Source organism: Miniopterus schreibersii (genome assembly GCF_964146895.1).
Source record: "Miniopterus schreibersii genome assembly, chromosome: 9".
Taxonomy (NCBI): Eukaryota; Metazoa; Chordata; class Mammalia; order Chiroptera; family Miniopteridae; genus Miniopterus; species Miniopterus schreibersii.
This window is the reverse complement of record NC_138118.1, coordinates 8,178,427-8,201,917: the sequence shown is the minus strand read 5'-3', so window position 1 is coordinate 8,201,917 and position 23,491 is coordinate 8,178,427. Positions and strand designations below refer to the sequence as shown.

Below are 23,491 nucleotides of genomic sequence, written 5' to 3'. Positions count from 1 at the left end.
CCATCCTCATTGATGTATGAGTGGGGGGTGCCTGAATATGCTAACGCATCCAGCTGAGACACCGAGGGAGACTATTTCATTGGTGAATGGTGCGATGGCTGCTCCCTTCCTTACTGCAATGTCACTGCAGTTTGGGAAAAAGCTTCTGCCCCCAAAACAAAACTAGAAAAGGAAGAGACGGCAAAAAAACCCCAAAAAACAAAAAACCCCCAAAACTCCTGAAGGGCCCCTTTCATGGGAACCATGCCGAAGAATGTGTGAGCAGCCCTGAGTGGGAAGGGGGCAGGGGTTATGGGGTCCTGAGTCCTCCTTAAGAGTGGTGCCGTGCACCCATCACACTGCCCTTCTGCATAGGACATTCAGGGCAGACTGGCTGGGCCTCTCATGACCTCTCCTAGTGCTTGGAGCTGAGGTGCTAGTAGATAGCACTACTCGGCAGCATGCTCTCCAGGCTGACTATTGCAGAACCATCTCGTGATCAAAGCCCTGAGTCACTTCCTCCAGGCTGCATAGCATCACCTGCAACTTTCAAGAACTGGAAACCTTCTGGGTTCCATCCAGTTGGGAAAAAGGGAAGTGTACCCAGGCAGAGTTGAGGAGAACCAACTAGTGGCTTTAAAGGGGAGCTGTGTTTGGAAGCTAACATGAAAAGTTTTAAATTCTTTTATGCACTAGAAAGAACACGAGAGGGGGTGTGCTGTGGTGAACTGGGTGGTGAGTAGCCAGGGGGATGCAGTGAACTTGCTGTAGCCAATCCTCATCTCTGCCCTCCACTCCTCTGATCCACTAAAATAGCTCACCAGCTCTCTTCCACCAGCTGGATCACTGGCCTGCCCAGGGAGGCTGGCTTATCTCTAGGTCTCCGTGTAGCAGGCCTGGGCCCCATCCGTCTAGCTCTGCAAACTGTTACTGATGTCCTGCTATATCCTCAGACACTTGACACACTAGCTCCTGATAGGTGGTCCAGCCCTGGCCTTACTGGGTCTCTGTCTTCACCACCAAATCCCTACCATGTGGTAGTTATTTATATTTACCCTTACACACTAGCCATTTCCTTGAACTGGCTTTCTCTTCGTGAGTATCTTAACCACTGGGATATTAGTGCTAACCCCATTTCCCATGGGAAAAACACCACATAAATGAGTTGCTAGTCACAATAGCCAGGAGTTGGAAACAACCCAAATGCCTGCTGATGGAAGCATGGATAAACACATTGCAGTACATACATACAGTGGAATATTATTCAGCCATAAAAAGGAAGAAAATTCAGACTTATACTCCAGCACGAAGGAATCTTGAGGACATTATGCTAAGTGAGATAAGCCAATCACAAAGGACAAATATTGTATGATTCCACTTATATGAGGTACTTAGAATAGGCAAGTTCATAGTAACAGAATGTGGATGGTCACTGCAAGGGAAGGAGGAATGGTGAGTATTTAATGGGTTCATAGTTTCAGTTTGGGGAGATGAAAAGTTCTGGGGATGGATGCACAGCAATGTGAATGTACTTAATGCCACCAAACTAGACACTTAAAAATGGTTAAAATGGCAAGTTTTATGTTATGCATATTTTACTACAATTTAAAAAATATAAAATAAACAAATGAGTTGGTAGGTCCCATTGTTTTTTGGAGAGGAGGAAATTTTTAAACTCATTTGAAATCTCCCTCCAAAATATCCAAAAATAACTAGAAAGAAGACAGTTATAACGTAGTTAACATCCTTCCACTTCCTCAAATACAATGAACACAGACGGTAAGCTCCATGCAGGTGGGGATTTTTGTCACTTTTGTTTATGCTGTAATAGCACCTGCATGGGATGGAACAGTGCCTGACACACAGCAGGTACTCAGTAAATGTTTGTGACTTTGTTGATCGAATATAAAGCATCTAGTATGTACGAGGGATTTTGCCAGGAGCTGTGAGGGAGAAAAAGACATAAGGACAGGTGCCTGTTCTCAGGGAGTTCACAAGCTAACAGAGAGCACCCAGATGTATCCACAACGATCATGCAAGAGAATTCCGGAATGCTCCTTGAGCAGCAGAGTCTCATGACAGAGGAGGACTATCTCACTCTAACTCAGGTCATGCAATAAGCAGAAGCCACGTATGTACTTCAGTCAATAAACCTTTGACCCTTTTTATTTAAAAATGTTTTCTCCAGAGAGGAAACTTTAAACATGCATTCGCACACTTGTCCTTTAATGGGAGATACATTTTGCTGTTTTAAAAGTGTTGTGTACTAGAAGCATTGGCCTCTTTAGAAACTTTTTTTGAAGTTGAAGAAATATTTAAAAATATAAGTCCATTTGACAGATGTTCTGTTTCAAATTTTTTTTTTAATTCTCACCCAAGGATATGCTTAGAGAGAGGAAGGGAGCAAGAGAGAAACATCAATGTGAGAGATAAACATTGATTGGTTGCCTTCCGTACTGGTTGCCTTCCCTATACAGCCCCCAGGTGTGTGTGTCTATGTGTGTGTGTGAACCCACAACACAGGAATGTGTCCCGACTGGGAATCGAACTGGCCATCTTTCAGTGCACTTGGCCAACGCTCAACCAACTGGGCCATTCCGGCTGGGCAAGATGGTCTGTTTCAGACAAAGAGTCATCTGATATCTAATTCTGCCTGTGGTGGCTGCTAAAGAAACAGTGGACTTCACACAAACCTGCTAACGTGTGCTGAGAGAAGGCCGGATGGGCGAGCAGGCCAACCCAGCCCACATCTCATTCATTATAAAGACATCACAGTGCTTCATGAACCCTGAGGACACCACACTGCTATGCACTGAACTGCTCAGCTTCAGCTGCCATGTTAATGAAGGTACAGTGTTGCTAGGAGAATACAGAGAAGGACTGTCTTTTCCCCACTCCCCTCCGCCCCAGGGACAGTCTTTCCTCTCAGGGCTGAAGCAAGGATGGATCGGGAAAGTGTCCACATTCCCAGAAGGACTCTTACAGCAGAAGCAGCTAAAGAAAACCAACGACCCACTGTCTCATCAGCTGTGAGTAGACCACTAAGTCCCTCTTGCTAGGTAAAAACACAAATCTGAGGGTTTGGACAGCAAATGGTTGAAGGTTCCAAACCTGGAAGTCACAAATGTGCCTTCAAAGAACCTCTGACTTCAAGTAAGGGAGTGAGAGCATTTTTAAAGAAACAAAACTCAAGAGTGGGGATAAACCTAGGTTAAGATTAACTAACAAATGATCAAAAAGGATTAATAAGACTTTTCACACTGTTCTTAGGCATTTGTTTTCTTTTAGAACATCTCTGTAAAGAAGTATGTACTTCATCTTTATGATTCAACTTGTAATCATATTTTGCTGTGGTGCGATGGATAAAACATGCTGATTTTCTCTGGTTTCATTAGGCCTGTCAAAAGCCCATTTGACCCAGTGCCTGTGTGCTGTTTAAATGGTGGCAACTCCCTTTATTTATTTATTTATTTTTAAATATATCTTTATTGATTTCAGAGAGAGGAAGGGAGAGGGAAAGAGATAGAAACATCAATGATGAAAGAGTTGTCATTGATCGGTTGCCTCCTGCATGCCCCCCACTGGGGATCAAGCCTGCAACCCGGGCATGTGCTCTGACCGGGAATCGAACCGCGATCTCCTGGATCCTAGGTCGATGCTCAACCACTGAGGCACGTCCAGCCGGGCGTCCCTTTAATTTCAGGCAGTCAAGTAAGAGGAAATAAACTGGTGTGCTTGCAAATTAAACATGTGGATGAAAAAGAGAGGCCACATACTAAATGGGACAGGCTCAGGTAAGGCCTGCAAGGTGGTCTTTCAACCTCAAGAGACCGTAAGTAACCATGGGATGGTCTGAACATAAAAATTCTGCACTGAAAGTGAATCACAGTGGGTCGTCATGCCCTACTCCCATAGGCCTTGGCAAAGGTCAGCCTCTACTGTAAGTGAGCCTATTGTCATTTTGCATCTAAGATAACCTACCCTTGGAATGTCAGCGTGATCACTCCTCCCTCCCCGGACCCCTCAGGGAACAGCCCGCTGGAGCCGGCGGACCAGGCAGCACTGCCTGTGCAGCGGGAGCGGACACCGTCCAACACAGAGCATGAAGGAGGGAGCACTGCTGTCCGTGGCTGTGTAGGAAGATGTGGCCTTCTGGGGCTGGGCACTGGGCACAGCCTGGGATCAGGAGAGTTGTTAAGGCTGGGAGAAGGGTGAAGTGGAAGACTACAGGGCCGCAAGAACTATTACGACACGGCTTCCCCGTGCCCCCTGGCCGGGATGAGGCAGGCAGGCAAGGGCCCAGGGATCGCCCTCTGCACAGGCTCCTCGCAGCCTTCCTCATCAGGAAGGGGGGGACAGCTAGATGCTTCGCTTGCTGCCAGGCTTACCTTGGGTATCTTTCTCCTCTTCCTGCCATTCGGCGGGTCTCCGAGGTTAAAGAAAATGTCATCAGGGCTGCTGGGGGTGGAGGGGGGGCTGATTTTGGAAGGGGACCCAGTTCCATCCCGACTCAGCTTCCTAGTGTCCAGCAGTTTGAAGTTTCTCCTCTCAGAATTTTGCCGGAAAAAAGCAGGTTTGGACAGTAACTGCTGTGAGGGAAAGAAGGAAAGAGGGTAAATAACTACAAAGGGGTGGACTGGAGATCGCTGGTGGTGCCCGAGACCACGAGGCTGAGAAGGGGAGCTGGCTGGCTTCCCAGGCTCCCTTGAACTTGTCTATGCTAATAAGTGCCCATTAACACTCATCCAATCATGAAAAATTAGTATGATAAAGGAGGCAAATCTAACTCACTTTCTTTTTAGATAGGTGGGAACTCGCCTGGCTCAGTCCCTTACTTGACAGATGAGGCTTTCTGACAATCCAGACACACTGTGTACAAGGCAGCATAGGACCTAAGCCTAGCTTTGACCCTGCTGCTGGCAAGCCGAGTGCCTCCAATATAAGAAATTTCACGTCTCTGGGCCTAAGTGTCTTATTTCTAAAAACAAGTTGCTTGCCCACCCGGGCGTGGCTCAATGGTTGAGCATCGACCTAGGATCCAGGAGATCAGGGCACACTTCTGGGCTGCAGGCTCAATTCCCAGTGCAGGAGGCAGCTGATCAATGACTCTCTCATCATTGATGTTTCTATCTCTCTCTCCCTCTCCCTTCCTCTCTCTGAAATCAATAAAAAAAATATTAAAAATAAATACATAAAATAATAATAAAAACAAGTTGCTTTAAGGCCAAAAGGTGACCAAAAAACTAATAAAAAATTTTGTGTAACTCACAGAGCTCATTTTTCTAATGTATACTACAAATAAATGAAACTAACAATTCAAAAGAAAAATAGGCAAAAGAATATAAAGTTTGTAAAAAAGAAAATACAATGATTCTTAGATATATAAAAGATTCTTTTCTTTTTAAAAAATATATCTTTATTGATTTCAGAGAGAGGAAGGGAGAGGGACAGAGACATCAATGATGAGAGCCACTGATTGGCTGCCTCCTGCATGCTCCCTGCTGGAGATCGAACCCACAACCCTGCATGTGCCCTGACCCGGAATCGAGCCTCGATCTCCTGGATCCTAGGTCGATGCTGAACCGCTGAGCCAAGCTAGCCAGGCTGTAAAAGGTTTTTGGCTTTGCTCACAGAGAAAAGAAATTAAAATGCCGCTGTAGAATTATTTTTCACTCAAAGATCAGCAAAGATGAAAAATCTGTTAACTCACTGCACTGGTAAGAGCAAGGGAAACAGTTACTTTCACACTTCCATACCCTGCTGGGGTGCCTGGAAACTGGTACAACTCTATGGAGGGCAATCCAACCGTATTAACAAAATTACAAATGGACATACCCTTTCACCTAGCAATTCCTCCTCTAGGCCTTTGCCCTACTGATATGCTCATACTCGTGCAAAGTTCTATTGTACAAGGAAAGTTATACTGTGCAAAGCATAGTGTATACTGTGCCATGATGTGTAAACACAAAATACTGGAAACAACCTAAATAAACTGTGGTACATCCATAGAGTGGAATATGATGAAGATGTAAAAAAATCTTAATGTACTGATATGGAAGAGTTTCTCACATATGTATTGTTCAGCATAAAAAGCAAGGTGTAGAACAGATGGTATACTATGCTGATATTTGTGTGTGCTTGTGTGTATGTTCTAAGGAGCTATTCTGCTGGTATATGCATAGTTCTAGAAGGATACAGAAGAAACTAACAGTGGTTTCTCTTGGGGAGAGAAAGAGAGGGTCCAGGCAAGAGGAAGACTGCACTGTATCCCTTTCATACGCCTTAAAATGTGAACCATATGACTGTATTAACTATTCACTAAAATAAGAAACACTAATAAACTATTTTGACTACATGTTCTCTAAAGGTACTTCCAAGACTCACATTTTATAAATATAGTTGCAAAGTCTCCTTTTAAAAATTAATGAATGTAAACAATAATAAAACTTAAAAGAAAAAAAAAAAATAGGAAAAAAAAAAATTAATGAATGAATTAGATGAGGTAAGACACCTAGCAGAGGGCCTAATATACAACAGGCATCAATGTAAGTTACTTCTCCTTCTTCCTCTCGTGACCCTTTTTCACACTCTACTGTGTACACCGCACTTTTCTTTAGTGTATTGTTTATTTTCTCTGCCTATTCATCTTTTGGGATCTCAGTGTTTTTCTTATTACTTTGGATGAGCTCTCTATAGATCAGGTATTAGCTATGTCAGTTTTACTGCAAGTGTGTTTTTCCCGTGTGGTTCATTTATATTTTTATTTTGGTTTTGTGGAATCTTTCACATAACATTTTTATATATGAAAATCTGTTCATCCTTTCCTTTGTGGAGTGATTTAATCTTTGCCTAGAAAATTAGCTTTTTAGAGGTTTAAAAAATACTTAATTCCTTTTTTCTAGATTTTCTTAGTTTATTTTGAACATAATTTATTCATTAATCCATCAGTAATTTATCTTATTGTATGTTACTCTAAATTGATTTTTCCCCAAGCTAACATCCCTATTTCATTTAATGAATGAGCCTTTAATATCATTTTATAAGCCCACAATTATCATATCTTAAACTCTCATAGAATAGGCTTATTTCTTTCCATTGATTTCTCCACTCTTGTTTAGTTCCAAGTAGTATGCAACAGTAACTTGGGGACCTTTTCTTTTTAAAGAGTGCCAGGAATAAAGGCTCCTAAGCCTTCCTAAGTGGCCTGCTGCAATGTTTTATCACGGTGTACAGGGAGCAATCAATTGCTGAGCACCTCAAGTTCTGAGTAGAGCAAGAGGCTGGCTGCCTGGTTTGCTCACTATGGGCACCTTAATAATTATACCAGCCTGGCTAGGCATGGCTCAGCGGTTGAGCATCGACCTAGGATCCAGGAGATCGTGGTTTGATTCCCAGTCAGGGCACAAGCCTGGGTTGTGGGCTTGATCCCCAGTGGGGGGCGTGCAGGAGGCAGCGGATCAATGACTATCTCTCATCATTGATGTTTCTATCTCTCTCCCTCTCCCTTTCTTTCTGAAATCAATAAAGATATATTAAAAAAAAAGCACCCCCATCACCCCAAAACATTTCCTTATAATAATAATTACACCAGCAGAAGAAATAATAACGGGCCTTCTTAAAGACCAAATTCCATGTGCAATGAAATCCAAGGACACAGCCCCAGTTCTTTCACTGCACTGGAATCTCATATCAAATTGTTGGCAAAAAGCAGGTACGTGTTTTCTTTAGAGATTTAGATTGTGTAGTGTTTATTCAGAGAACATCTGACCTACAGAAAGGTCTGAGAGGAAAGCAAACAGAATGGAATCAAACCTTGGCGCAGTTTTCTAAAGGGTATGAGAGACCTGGTGGAGGCTGGGTGTGGGCTTCATCTCCCAGCGGTCACATTGCTGGAGGGAGGGGTCCTAGTGTGCCCCAGAGCATTCCCCCAAAAGCCCAGATGTCCAGGGAGCTTTCACAAAGAAGTGGAATTTCAGTAGCTACTTAACTGATAAAAATAGGACTTGGTGGGCCGTGGAAAGAGCATTATCAAGTATGTAGTACAATCTGAGAATAGACATAGAGGTGCGGAAGAGCAAGTAGACCAGAGAGTGTCTTCATGGCAACAATACAACAGTGAAGACATCTCCTTGTCTGTGGAAGAGATGATACACCAACAAAGACCTCCAATTGTCTGTGGAAGGCCTTGGAAAATGATGGTAAAAATCTTGAACTTAAAAAGGGTCAGCAAGCTTTTTGTTAAAGGCTAGACAGTAAATATTTTAGGCTTTGTGGGCCGTACTGTCTCTGTCACAACTACTCAACTCTGCCACTGTAGTGCAAGAGCTGCCACAGACAATATGTAAACCAATGGGAGTGGCTGTGTTTCAATTAAACTTTATTTATAAAACCAGGTGACCAGAAGTAGTCTGCCATATCTGAACTATAGACTAAAAGGGAATTCACTATAGGACCCTAAACATGATTGTGGTCCAGAGATTCCAGCTCTTGGTCAACGAGTCTCACACCAACACGCCTTAAAATAACATGCTCAATCCCATTGTGTCTCTACGGAGTAACCTTTATGGAGGGGCTAGCTCTGTGGCAGAGGCCCATGGTCTCCCTAACCTTATAGATTTTTGGATTCACAATGGACCCAACAGAAGATCTGTAGTGTCCAAAAGGGAAAAGCAGACAAGGACCCTCTTTTAAAACCTCTTGAGTTATTTCAAGAGACCAAGTGTGATGGGCCCTGGCCAGGGGCACCTTGGTGGAGAGAAGAGGGCTGCAACGAAGCTATATGCCTCCCAGAGGGAGCTGACATTACAGTAAAATGATGAAATATCATTCAAGACCTTTGTCTGGCTGGTAGAGGAGGCCGTCACAGAAGGACTGCTTCAGGAAGTTCTAAGGTTCCAGATGTAGCCCAGATGTGGCATGAATATTTGAGAAGTTAATGGAGGAAGTGGAGAAGTCTGCAGCTGTCCCAGAATGGGGGCACAAACCAGACGCCCAGATGTGGGGCACCAGAGGAAGGAGCATGGACAGAGTCCTGCTGATGAGTTGCAATGACCCAAAGAGCCTACAGGAATCAGTGGCAATCTGACATGTGCACTGGGCAACTGGATTACTTTCTAAAAGCTGCCTCTGAACTTCCAAGTTCCCACTGACATGACTGACTGCTTGTTGAGCTATTTCGGGACAGAGGACCCAGGTTTTTTCTAGTCTGGCAGGAAGGGGAAGAAAAGAGTTAAGCCTTTCTTTTCTGGCCTTAAGAAGCAGTCACAGCAGAGACTGTATATTTTCTCTCTGGCCCTTTAGAGAAAGTTTGCCAGTTCTGGGCCTATTATATCAGAGGGGCAATCAGTAGGCTCTCATGGGAGGGGACCTTTTGTATGTAGGAGCTGTGTGAAAGTAGGTAGTAATGGATGCCCAGGGGTCAATTATGACGGATATTTAATGCCATGGTAAGGAATATGAATTAGGTCCTATAGGCAATGGGTTGGCACTGTCATGTACGTCAATATAGTTATACTATCTATATGTACATAATTTCAAAGGGTCAAAAAAATATTCAGTAAAAAATGTTAGTCTTCTACCCTAACCTCTGGGTACTCACTCAGGTGACTCCACAGAGGTGCCCACTTACTTAAGCGTTCTTATGTACCCTTACAGAGATCTTCCTCTACCTGCACACACACATATGTATAGTCTTTCATTAAAAAACTCCCCACAAATGGTGGCAAACAATAAAAATACTGTTTCTGAACCATGTCTTTCAGTCCTGTAGAGTTTGCTTTATGACATTATTCTTAATGGCTCTATGGCTATACACTATCTTATTTGCTTAGTTGGGGAGGTTTCTGAAACCAGGGAAGCTAAACTTTAGGAAGCTTTGTTGAGCAGAGGGTTCCAGGAGACCTAGTGGCAGGAAGAGCAGGCAGTCAGCTAAGGCACACATCTCGGAGCCTGGTGGTGAGGGTGGCCTGGCATTCCAGTGTAACCCACAGCTCCAGGCTGCTTGAGGCATGGTGCTGGCGACACCTTGCCCCCCAATACTCCCTTGGGGTTCATACCTTAGTGGATGTGTCAGGGATGGAAGAGGTGGGAGAACCAGGAAAACTCAAGACACACTTCTTTCCCAGGCAGCGACCATGTAACTCAATGTCCTCATAAGGGTTTTCCTTCATTGGCGGATCTGTGGTCAAAGGCAATGGGTCAGGAACTGGAAACGTTGAGGAAGTTTTCCTTATTGGATCTACCCAATATCCTGGCCTCTCCTTGTGGGGATGGCTGATGTTTTGCTATCCATTCATCCTTCTTTTGGTAATAGACCCTGGTTTTCACTGGGGTGTCTCCCATTCTTAGACGTGTAAGATTAATCCCACTCTGGTTTCAGGGCTTTAGCCAATCAGAGTTTCCTGAGTCCCTGTCTCAGTGACCAGCGCGGGGGGAAAGGCTCATACTTCAAGTCTAAGTCAATCACTGCATGGCATTCCCAGGCTCTGAGGGTGAACCAGGGACCTAAACTGGTCTGGTCTAGTCTGAGTGAGCCTCAGGATTGTTGCTGGGACTTGCAGGATACAGACTCTCCCTCCAGGGAGCCGATGGCAGCTATCATGGAGATCATGGGAAACCTGCTGAGAATGGAGCTAACCTAAGAGATAAGGAATGAGGAAGAAGCCAATTCTGGTCACATAAGCCAATGAACTCTCTTTGTTGTTTCTGCTGGGCTTTCTGTTCCTTGTAACGGAGAACTTCTCTGTCAGCTATACACACTGCTAAGGGGAGTCCAGATCTCAAGCCTGCTTTGGATTTAGGAAATCTACAGCTGTGGCAGGAGCCCTTCTCCAGCAGCTTGGACAGAGCAAATCACACAGTCCACAGTGTGATTCAAGCTCAGCTAAGTCTAAGCCCCTCCTCCATGCCCATGTTTCCACCAACCAGAGAGTTTTTTCTGGAATTCAGTACATGCGTGCATGTATGTGTATATCTGCCCGACCTGCCCCTTGCATGTGCACACATGTGGGTTTCTCCTTCTTACCAGCTCGTTTCTTCCCCCACCCCCATCCCTGCCCCCAACATGCAGATGTTGGTCTGAGCTCACGCCTCACAGAAACTGTGATCTTCCCTGAAGATAACTGAATTTATTTTTAAAATGTTTTATTTCATTTATTGGGGTGACCTTGGTTACATACAGGTTTCAAGTGTGTAATTCTGTGATACACCATCTGTATGCCAAGCCCCCTTCCCTCTGGTAACCACCATCCTGCTGTCTTTGTCTATGTGCTTTTGTCTGTCTTGTTTGTTCATTTGTTGCTCTCAGTTTTATATCCCACGAGTGAAGTCATATGGTTCTTGACTTTTTCTGACTAATTTTGCTTAGCATGATATTCTCAAGATCCCTCCATGTTGTACCAAATAGCAGTATTTCATCTTTTCTTATGTCTGAGTTAACTCACTAAATTTAAGTACATACAAACTCTGTGAATCTGAAACCGACTTTGGAATCTGAGAGAATTCTCCAGAACTAGGTTAAAGTTTCTTCAACTTAGTCTGAATTTTGATGCCCTGTTACTGCCACACTCCTAGTTTCAGAAAGAGTATGGTGGTCTTTAGTTTTCTTTCATTCAGTAATCCCTTTAATTTACTAAGCATCTGTTACAAGCCAGGTATTTTACGTGCCACTTTCTCCAGTCCTCAAACAACCCTGTAAGGTAGCTATCATCATCTTCACTCTACACATGAGAGAACTGAAGCTCAGAGATGTTAAATCACCAGCTCAATGTCATACAGCTAATAAGAAGCAGAGCCAAGATTCAAACACGGGTATTGAGGCTCCAGGTCTCCAGTGCAAACCATGCTGCACCACGCTGCATCACAGCCCTTCCTCTCCGCGCCCGCTCCCCATGCTCTCTCACATATTCCATCGTGGGTCGCTCTTCCACTCACCTACCTGCTCTCATTCATTCAAGTACATGTGTGTCTTCAAGTGTGTGTGTGTGTTTGTGTTACAAGCACTTAGCCCCATTTCTTCTCTCCCCTTTTGCAGAGACACACTCATACCCATTAGAGACATCTTGGCCTCTTACCTAGAATGTCTTCGTAGACGTTCTCCTCTGATAAAGTGCGTGTGAGCCCCAGCTTGGTCTGTGCGTACCAGTCGACCCTGCTGCTCTCAGAGGCAGACTGCAGTAAATCTTCAAACTCGTAGGACTTTCTGGGTTGTACCAAGTGGGAGAAAAAAACAACACAACCCAAGAACTTGAATTAAATTAGGCTGGTTCAGAAAATATATACCAAAAAAATTTTTTTTTCTTGCAAAAATTCCTATTACTGAAACAAACTTGGGTTTTTGTAAGAAGGTACGAAATCCTCAAATATGAGATTGGCTTTGACTTGAAAGAATGTTTATACTATTATGCCAAGTAAAGATAGCAAGCATATATACATATAAAATACAGTCCCAACTCTGTAAGCAAACATCCACAAAGAAAATTAAAAGAAGAAACTAAAATACACAGCTGCTATCTCAGGACTGAGGGATGGCTCTTGGTTTCTCTTCACTTTTACTTTTCTGACTTTTCAAATGTCCCACAATGTTTACAGAGCACATTAATAATCAGAAAGGAGCAGCAATGGCCAGTTCAGAATGGATCCAAGGCCCAGGCACCTCCCTGTTCTCACCCATGTGGTTGTTATCAGAATGAAACCCCAAGGCCACGAGACACTCCACCCTATCCCTCAAAGATCTGTGCGAATGTGGCCAGGTCTCTGTCTGTGGCCTGGTCTACTCTATGGCTTTCTACCACCCCCACCCCCATCCTACATCCACATGGGCGATCCTTGTTCTGATGGTGTTGATCAGAATCTCTCTCTCTCTCTCTCTCTCTCTCTCACACACACACACACACACACACACACACACGGCTACTCACCTTGAGTTTCTATGATTTTTGTAACTTTATTGAACATTTGGGAGGTCATGAGGTGGGTCATATTGTGAAACATACAAAACATCAGTCACCTCACAGGTTCCCCCTACCTCCCCCCTCTTCTCTCCCTCTTCCTTCTCCAAAGTAAGCCAGAACTTTCCCTTCCTCCCACTGGAGTGGAACAGCCCTGCCCACTCAGGTTCTGGAGGCTAGCCTTCCACTCCCAAACAGATTTGTCAGGAATTTCTGCTGAATACATGTTGGCCCTTCTTGAATGGGACTTAGGAAAACATGCAGTCCCCCTCCCACACTAAACAGGACACATCCCCCAGCTGACCTTGGTCCTGGCCTTTCACTCCTCCTTGGATCCGGTCCACATGGTCACAACCCTCCTATGGCTCAGGAAGCACGGCCCTTCTCTCTTTTGTCTGCATGTGTCTACCACAATCTTCCACACATGCTGGATGGTAAACTGCAGCTGACTACCTAGAAATGTACTGTGCCTTTGTTTCTTCCCCCAGACTTCCAATCTCTCTCTGACCCTGGGGAAGGTGCCCCACTGGATACAGAGCTGGGATCCTTCATTCACAAGCCTTTTAACCTTGGACGGACCACTTAACTGGGCTGACACTCAGTGTCCTGCTTTGTAAAATTGTCACTGCCTCATAGGATTGTCCAAACATAGAAAGGAGAATGTTTGAAAGTCCTTAGCACCTAACGAGCACTTAGGAAATGGTAGCTATTCTTATTATTGTTGTGATGTCCATTATTTATGCAGCAAACATTTTACACTGAACATTTACTGTGTGGAAGGCACTAAGCTTAGGGTTTGAGAAACAAGGAGTGACTAAAACAGAGTTCCTGCCTCAAGGAGCTTACATTCTAGGGAGGAAGACAGCCATTTAGCCAGCTGGCGCACAAACAGAATTATAAAATGTGCAAAGTTCAATATTGAAAAAGAGCAGGTTGCTACAAATAAGGCTATCAAGGGGGCCTCAATTCAGGTTGGGGATGCACCAGGGAAGGCCTCGATGAGCAAGTCGCTGCTTAAGGCTGAGGTGTGAAGGATAAAAAGGGCTTACTTGGGAAAAGCGTGCCCAGGAGAGGGAAGGGCATATGTGAAGGTCCTACGGCCTCAGAGAACTTGGCGCATTTGTGGAAATGACAGCCACTCAGCAAGGCTGCCTGCAGGGAAGGAATGGAGTGAGGGGCAATGAGATGGCAGGACCAGGCAGAGGCCATCAGCCTGCTTTCCAAGCTTTGAGGATTTCTTCCATTTTAAATCTTTTCCTCTTTACTTTCTTCCTTTCTTTTTAAAAACATGCTCAGGTTTCCTCTATCTTGAAAAGCTTTCATTTGAGGCAATGACCCTGGTAGTTCTGCTATTTCTCACCTTCCTTGCCAACATTTCTAACTGGGAGAGGGGAGGAGAAGGGGTGGAGACTAGTCTCACTGTCTGCATGTTAGTTTACCATAGTCCACTGGTTTTTCTTTTTTTTCCCCTCTCAACCCGGCATCTCTATGCATCTCTTATCTGAAACTGTCCCCTAAAAGTCACTAGTGAGTTTCTGGTGAAAACCTAACCATTTTCTTGGTCCTTTATTTTACTTCATTGATTTTTAGAGAGAGAGGAAGAGAGAGAAAAAGAGAGAGAGAACCATCAATTGATCGGCTGCCTCTCGCATGCCCCCTTCGGGGGATTGAGCCTGCAAAGTGTCCTGATGGGGAATTGAACCGGCAACCTTTCAGTGCATGGGACAATGCCCAACCAACCGAGTCACACCAGCCAGGGCTCTGGTCCATTTTTTACATGACACTAATTTTCTTTACAAGACACCTCTCAGTATCTACAGTGTAAGGCAGCAGTAGTCAATGTGCAATCCATGGCTGGGGATGGTTTGTCAACTGTGGTTACCTGTTCTTGATGAGATAAATATAGAAATTGAGAGTTGGCATTTAGAAATTTTTTAAACAATTTGACAATACATTTTAAAAAAATGAAGCTTATATATATTGTTGTCTTTTTCATTTCATTTCTCTGTATTTTATATTTTACGATGGTTTTGTTTGGCAAAGGATTGCAAACACACGCACACGGGTCCTTGGATGGTTTGAGGAGGCCGGGGCAAGGCAGCCCCCACACTACTTCCCCGCACACAACTTTCCTGGGTCATCATCGGCAGCTCTCTTCTTCTTCCTCTTTCTAGGCTATGGGTGCTACCCAAGGCTTTTCCTCTTTAGGATCTAAACTTTCATATCTCCACACCTGAACTCATCGCCCCTTATCCACACCCCATCCCCACTCCTTTATGAACCTGAACCCGGCACTTAGGGCAGGAGCACAAAAAAGGCCCAAGCTGGAAGCTTCTATGCTGGTGTCCATGGTCTTAGGTCAGGCACGAGGCTAAAAATGTAGCCTTGCCCTGGGGTCCTGGACTTACTAACAGAAGCTCATGCCCATAAGGAGAGGCTACCAATCCATGAGATCCCTTTCCCTCCCTTCGAGGTGTCCAGCCAGGAGAGGAAGGGCTGAGCTCCAGAACTCTAGCAGATGGGGTCTGGTGGTGATGCTAGTGGAGGGGAAGCAGGTCTGGGCTGTTTTCTCTAGGATGGGAATGGGCTGTGCTGTGAACCCATCCAGGACAATTCCTACTCTGGGTTGCCATTAGCCCAGGCTGGCACTCGCCAGGCATCTGATTTTAGATGGAGGTGTGGTGGTCTGTGGCCGGAGCAGAGTGAAGCCACAACTCCTGGGTTCCCCTGGAGAGCTCATCAGATTATGTTAGCCGGAGCCCTCAGCATGCCCACTATTTAGATCAGCTAGAAAAGAGGCAAACTGTTCAATGAGACCACAGACTCATTCATTCAACAACACCGACTGAGTACCAACTAAGAGCTTTACTTGGATTAGCACATCAGACTTCAAGACAACGAGTGTTAAGACACTTGTGCTCTTAACAAATGGCACTGAGCAGAGCGTGCAAGTACAAGGCAATGCCTGAGAAAAGCGGCAGTCGCAGCCCACAAATTAAAACAGGCTCAGTTTCCAGAGTCTGAAGTTATGAACTTGAACTAATTTTCCATACAAAATCGTATTACATGTGACTGTGAATTACTCAACAAGCCCTCTATTTCCCTCATAATGTAACTAAATTATGCTATGAAGAGAAGCTAGAACCCTCATAGAAAAAAGGGGACAGGCAGGGGTCGCTTCCCTGGGAGCGGGGCAGTTTCTGCCACAATATCTGGGACCCCAACTCCTGACAGCAGAGGAATAGAGTGGCCACCACTTACAGGGAAAGCCTTGACTCTCTGGAGCTTGAGGATCCCCTAGCTAAGTTTGGTCTTTCCTTAGATTTCAGAAAGGGGCCACAGCTATGCCTTGCTTTGCCGTAGAGAGAGAGCGAGCTCTCTAATTGTTTTTATTTTTTAAAAATCTCATTTGAGGTACCTATGAAGCAATATTTGTATAGGTCAAATCTAAAATGAAAAATTATCATAAAGTACCTATGAATGGTATCTGAGTAATTCAAATATTTTAATAATAATAAATGCCCTAACAAAACAGATGTTTGCATGAGCTAGGCTCTCCAGGTCCCAGGGGAAGGCTCACTTACTCAGGGCATGTGTAACACAAACCTGGATTATCTGCTGGGGCTTGTTGGGATGGATTAGCCTGTATCCAAATGGCCGCTGTCAGACACCCTGGGATTTCAAGTCATAGTTTGAATGTTTTTTTACAATGCTTCCACAGTTCCAAGAACAACATGCTAAAATGAGAGTTTAGCTATACTTTGCCTTTGATTCCCAACACATAAAAGGCACTACGAGCCTAAATAGCATTAGAAAAGTGCAATTTTAAAAAATTACAAATCTCCTTAAAAAAACTGATTAGAAGATGCTGTTTCACATTGCAAAACTCTCATTTAATTTGCAGAAGAACTCATCACAAGATTTCTCCATTTCATATTAAACTGTTGGTTTTCAGGTGACTAAATCCTATGCAGGAAGCCTGGAAGACAAATTTAAATCAACATGAAGCCATGGGACATACAAAACTCAAGGAGAAACCAGAAACCGTTACATGCCGTTTCTAGAACCAGTGGGAAAGAGTTCCAGTTACGAAGTCTGAGTTATCGTGTGTTGGTAATGTATTTGCAAGCAATGACTTCACATAGCTCCTCTCAAGCACTTCTGCAATCTGCATAAGCACCTCCAAGGACCGGGGGTCCTCTGGCTCTGGGCTCAGGTGGGCGATTAGGCTCCCCGGAGAAGAAAAACATGATTAAGCAAATCACCCAACCACATAGTTAAGTCTTTTCTATAAAAATATTTTTAACTTGAAAAAAGGTTTTAATGCCTTTATTTACATGTTAACTTTGAGAGGAAGGAAATTTCGAAAGGCTAATGGTAACCACATCTAAACTGGCTTTACTCTTGTTTAAATTTTCCACATTCGTTCCCCATCCAGCCCACATGTTTAATAAGCACCTTCTGAGGGTTGCGATGAGCTCATAGCTGGTGATGCAAAGGCAAGAAGTCCCTGCCTTCGGGGAGCCCAGCCCGCTGAAGGGTGCAACCTCCTCTCAGCCCTGTGTAGTTTGCTTCCTGGGCCCTCAAATTATCACGTGATTTGGGTACTTCTTAGTTTAGAAATGCTGGAATAATCTGATTGGTCCACTGAAGTTTGCTGAAGTGGGCTGTAATTTACGTAATATCCAAATTTCAACATTTCAAGTAGTATTTTGAATGTTATTGTGACTTTCCCATACTTTTGTAAATGAAATACTAATGTAAGAGCTCATCCCACATCTCCATTTGGATGATGCACAGGAATTTCAAAATTAACAGATCCAGAGCTTAACTCATATTCTTATGCCCCACTGCCTGATGGCGACCAGAGCCTCCTCCAGCAAAGGCCATTTCAGTGAAGGCCATTACCATCCACCCAAATGTTTGTTTATGCCTTAATCCTGGAAGGCCTGTCCACATCTCTCTCTCTCCTACTGCCCACTTCTAACCAATGCACAAGAGTTCTACCTGCAAAGTATTCCTGGAGTACAGCACTTCTCTCAGTCCCCACCTCAGTTACACCACAGGGGAACCCCAATACTGCCTGCTCTTCCTCCCACCCTCTCAAGTGGCCACCCTGTCATTGGTGCCCTTTCCAATCTCCATGCTGCTGTGCGGTAAGCTCCTAAAAATGCAAATCAGATCATGTCTCTCCCCTTCTCAAAACTTTTCAAATCCTCCTATTCCTCTTAAGTAATAGGCCCAAATCTTTGCCTGGTCTACAGGGCTCTTCCCGGGGTTGGCTCCAGAGGACCTCTGGGTCACACCCCTGCTAACCCCTCTGGCCCCACCATGCAGTTCAGGTCCTCCAGCTGAATGAAGTCTTTCTTGCCCCAGGACCTTGTCTGCTTGTTCACTCAAACTGAACCCCCGCCTCCCACTGTCCCCTTCTGGGAACCTCAGGCTTCAGCCTGAGTGTCACCACCTCTCTCAGCTGGCCATTTCTGTGACAAGCTAACTACGCCTCCTACACATTCTCACGGCACCACGGCTGCACTAGTTCTGCACTTCTAACTGTTACTAGCTAGTCTGTAAGTCCCGTGTGGCCAGAGCCTCAGTCTGTCTTGTCACTGCTATATTCCTGTGTCTAACACTATATTGGTTCACCTTAAATATTTGTTGGTTGAATAAGCAAGTTAGTATTTTAAAAGCTCGTTTTAACAGTCACATTTACTACTTATAATTTATACCTATTTTGGTATAAATGGATGAAGCAACTGTATTCCTAGAGCTAATTTTGAAGACATTTCCTCCAGAATTATTTTCAGCTCTGGGTTAAATAAGCTTAAGTAGCCTGGGAGCCAGCCACCACTTAAAACCCATAATCTAATCGGCTAGAACCAGGGATGCCATGCTCATTCCCTCGTCCGCCTCCAGCTGCCACAGCCCGGCTTCTCGCCTGCCCGGGCATCTCCTCCCACAGCCCACCCCGCCCCTGGGAAGGGGGTTCACACCACCAGCTGTCCAGAGCAGGGAGCTAAGTGGGAGACTGCTTATGTCAGCCCTTGGCTTGCTCCATTATCGGTATCCCCTCCATCAAGGAGTACGGCTACTCACATTTGGTTCTGCTTTTCTCTATCCCGAATACAGAATAGAAGTGTCAGAAGAAAAGCTATCTGCCATTGTGTCTAAAATGCAACCATTCCCGCCTTCTGATGAGAACTAAGACATGACAACCAGTCTTCTAAGGTGGAATAATCACCACCCTCTCCACTCTCATCGGTTTTCCAATGCAACTACTGAAATAAACGAATTTTAAAAATCAAGCTTCTCAGATACTTTCAAAGTAATCTTTGATGTAAATCTCAAGTTAATCAAACAATTTGCTCCTTTGAAGCTTTTAAACATTCAGTTTTTTGACAAAGTAATTAGAGTTACCTTATGGATGTCATGTTGACTAAGGCAGACTTGTAACGATAAGGACAGGCCACAGTGTGGCAGGTAAGTGAACCTGAACCACTAAGCTGATGATAGCTGAGGGCTGCTTCCCAGCCAGAGAGCTATGGAGGTCCCTATCAGTTCTATAGAAGGTGAAAGTTAAGGAATCAGTAACAGCACAGTATGACTTGGCAGCCATAAAATGACTGAGGTTTCATGTCCTCAAAAAGTTCTAAAAGTCTTACGCTCAAGCCCCAAGGAAAGGCTGAATCTATATAAAGCCAAAACAATCAGCTGAAAAGTTGAAATTTTGGTCAATGGAGTTATTTGGTTGGAAAATGATCTAAAAACTCTGTCATATGATCAAATTAAACTAAATAAAAAACCTGAAGTTAAAACCTTTAGGGTAAATAGATACATGTGAATTCAGGATGCTGCTTATACTTAAAAAATAATAACTTTTCTTGTTTAATGTCAGCCTTAAGGCATTCCTGCCAAAGTTATTAAATATACACCATAAAACATACATAACCAAGTTAATGCTGCTGTAGGAACCTTATCTTTGGAATTTCCTGACATTTGAGGGTTTCTCATTTTCCATTTTAGGACTGAAGGCATAAGTCTTTGCATTTAATTTCCTGGGGCTTTAGAGAAATGAAGGAAGAAGAGAGAAGAAAGAGAAGGGGCAGAGGGGGGCGGGGGCGGGGGCGGGGGGGAAGGGCGGGGGGAAAGAGGAAAGAGAAAAAAAGGAAGGAAAAATAAGAAGAGAGAAAGAAAAAACCTCACATTTTCTCAAACTGAGTATCTGAATTCACTGGTTTGGCTCTTGTGAGGTGGACTAATCCGCCTATGAAAATAAGCTGAATACGTTCTCCAATGCACACAGCCTGGCCGTGTAATTCTAAACCTCCATAACCCCAAATCCTTAATCATTTCTTTCTTCAACCCTGCCTTGGCTTTCCTGCCTCAGAGAGCCCAGTAAGTCTGCCAAATTCAGAGTTGAGCCTTTTCTTTTTTTCCCCCCTCCTTTTTTTTTTAGAGATAGGACCACAATAAAGAACACACATTATTTTTAAAGAGCAGAAAGTGAACATCTTGCCCTGATCACCCCCATTGTACTATTTTAAACAAAATGAAAAATCCAAAGCCAAAATTCTTAAGACACAGCTGATGCAATTATATTCAAAGTGGCCAAGAAAAATTTCATCTTTGGACTGGGACTAAGTAACTTTAGCTAGTTTTAAGGAAAATGCTGGATGACCAAAAAGAGCAGATGGTAGCTAAGAGAGAACAGATAATGGAGTAACAGTTCACCAGGTTGGTGTGTCTTCCCAATGAGGACGCAGATGAAAGACCAACTTCCCAGTCAACCTGCCCGGGAGAGTGGGCCTCTGCAGGAACAGCCCAGAAACAGTGTGGCAACGCTGCTGTTAGGAAGCACTGGGGACAGGGCAGAAAACCACCAGAGTATTCAGGGCCCTGGGCGTGGCACCTGTTTGGGAGGAATTCTCTAAATTCTATAGATCTCACTGATACCAAAGCCTGGTAAAGATAGTGCAATAAATACCAAGTACAGGCAAGTCCCATTTATGAAATACTGAGACGAAAATCTTCAAGTACTAGCAAATGGAACTTAGCAGTACATTAAAAAATAATAGACCAAGACCAAATGGGAGTTCGTCACAAAAAATCTAAGGATGGGTTAATACTAGGACATAAATTCACTATTAATACATCGAAGAACCATATGATTGTATAAAGTTGCTGAAGTATAATTTGACAAATTCTACCATACCATTCAATCCTAATTTTTAAAACTCTTAGTAAAGTAAGAAATATGAATGAACACTACCTTGGTAACATAAAAACACACCTCAAACAAGAGTCCTTGAGAGTGGAATACTAGAAACATTACTATTAAAGTTAGGGGTGAAATAAGACTGCCCGCTGCCATTGGCACTACTATTTAATTCTGCTCTGGATGTATTAGCCAGGGCAACTGGGTAAAAGAAAGAATTCGGAGGTATAAATTAAAAAGAAAAAGGTAAAATGATAATCCTTTGCAGATGATATGATTATATACATAGAAAGTCCAAGAGAATTAGCTGACAAACTATTAGAAACAATAAGAAATTTCTTTAAGGTGTCTTTTAAAAGAGTAATATACAAAATAAATAGCTTTAAGTAAAAACTATATAATGAGAAAAAAAGATTATATTAACAATGGCAATAAAAAGAGAAATACTTAGGAATAAACTTAGCAAATATAAGAATCCCAATAAAAAAACAACATATAACTGTCAGACAAGTACTAGACTTACTGGGGTGATCACTTTATAAGTTACCTAATTGTCTAATCACTATGTTATACACCTAAAACTAATATAATACTGTATGTCAACTGTAATTAAATTAAAAAATTTTTTTAAATATAAAAATAGCCTAACATGTTATGTGAGTGAAATTTGATAGTGATATATAGAACATTTACAAAAATACATGCAAGAATAGTTAAGACATTTTTGAAAAAGGAGAATAGTAAGAAAATAAATAAGAGGTTTATAATTATTAAAAAGGAGACCAAATGATCTTTTTTTAAAATCCTTGCTGGAGGGCATTTTTCCATTGCTTTTCAGAGAACGTGGAAAGGGGAGAGGGAGGGAGGGGAAGGGAGAGAGAGAGAGAAACATTGATATGAGAGAGGCACATCAATTAGTTGCCTCCCGCACAGCCCCCGACCCAGAGCAGGGATTGAGCCTGCAACTGAGGTACTTACCCTTGGCCAAAATCAAACCCAGGACCCTTCAATCCACAGGCTGATGATCTAACCACTGAGCCAAACCAGCTAAGGAATGATCATTTTTTTAATATGACATGATAGTATACGTAGGATGTCATATAGAGAACCAACTGACTATTAGCAACAATAAGAAATGTCTATAAACTCTACTAGATATGGAAATATATTATGAGGTTAAAATAATGAAAATATTTGGTATTGGAAAAGAAATAGATACCGTGATTAATCAAACAAGAGAGAGCCAGAAAAAAATAACAGCTAACATTGAGCATTTACTATATCCCAGGCTTTGTTTTATGGTTTACATACTTAGTTATCTTCTTTACAACTTATGAAGTGGTTATTATAATTATCACCATTTTATAGATAAGTAAAATGAGGCTAAGACAAATTTAGTAGCTTGTCCAATGTCACACAGCTAGTAATAGCAGAGCTAGAAGTACTCTGGCTCTACAGTCTTCTCTAATACTATGTACTGCTCATCACAGCATTATTTGTAAATTGGAAACAACCTAAGTGTCCATCTAGTAGGGGAACAGCTAAATAAAATATGATTAATCTACATGATGTAAAGAATGTGGCAGTTACAGAAAGGTGGAAAAAATTTAAAAAGTGGTAACATTGAAAGATCTCGATATCCTGAGCAAAAAAGAATATATGTGAGAGAGGCACACATACTTTTTCACTTTTAAAAGATATAATTTTTATATACTGTAGATATATATAGAATTCTAGAATATACAAACTTTTTCCCTAGGAGAGAACGTAAGAAATAATGTTTTTTGCAGCCAAAAGAATGCTGCTTGACAGACCATGTTGAGTGGGGAAGTAACAGGGTCTAATCTATATTTCTAGACAATTTCACCTGGCTGTGGAGAAAGGAATATACTGGGGGTGGTGCTGGATCCAAGATGACTAAGGTGGTAGCAGTGGAGGAGATATAGTCAGATTAAAGATAATGTTTAAAACTAGAACTGAAGGACTTGCTGATGAATTAGATGGGGGTATGTGAAAGAGAGGACTCAGGGATGACCCCTAGGTTTCTGGCCTAAGCAAAATGAAGGGTGATACCATTTAATAAAATGGAAATTATTTTAGATGAGGTGGTTTGCAGTGGCCAGGATTGGGAATTAAGGTTTGGACATGTTAAGTCCAGATGATTGGTTATTCAAATGGAGACCTGAAGCTGGGTGAGGGAGTTGGGGCTGGAGACGTACATTTGGGACTCATAAGCATGGAATTGAAATTTAAAGCCTTGGGACTGGATAAGATCATTAGGGAGTGAGTGTAGATGGAGAGAAGTTCCTATTCTGATCCCACTGGGGAGGACGGGGGGTTATTTTGACAC

The 23,491-nt window shown here is 43.2% G+C and overlaps 1 protein-coding gene across 5 annotated transcripts in view; it reads right to left on the bottom strand.

Moving 5' to 3' along the window:
- DENND2A (DENN domain containing 2A) overlaps positions 1-23,491 on the bottom strand; it is a 110,964-nt gene that overhangs the window by 33,622 nt on the left and 53,851 nt on the right. For 4 of the 5 annotated variants that reach the window (XM_081148058.1, XM_081148057.1, XM_081148061.1 and 1 more), the window contains 3 exons: positions 12,051-12,178; positions 10,035-10,156; positions 4,368-4,568 (listed from right to left, as the gene is read on the bottom strand). In XM_081148058.1, the coding sequence (XP_081004184.1) occupies positions 4,368-4,568; positions 10,035-10,156; positions 12,051-12,178 (451 nt within the window). The remainder of the gene's footprint in view (positions 1-4,367; positions 4,569-10,034; positions 10,157-12,050; positions 12,179-23,491) is intronic. The other variant, XM_081148060.1, reaches the window with a different exon arrangement.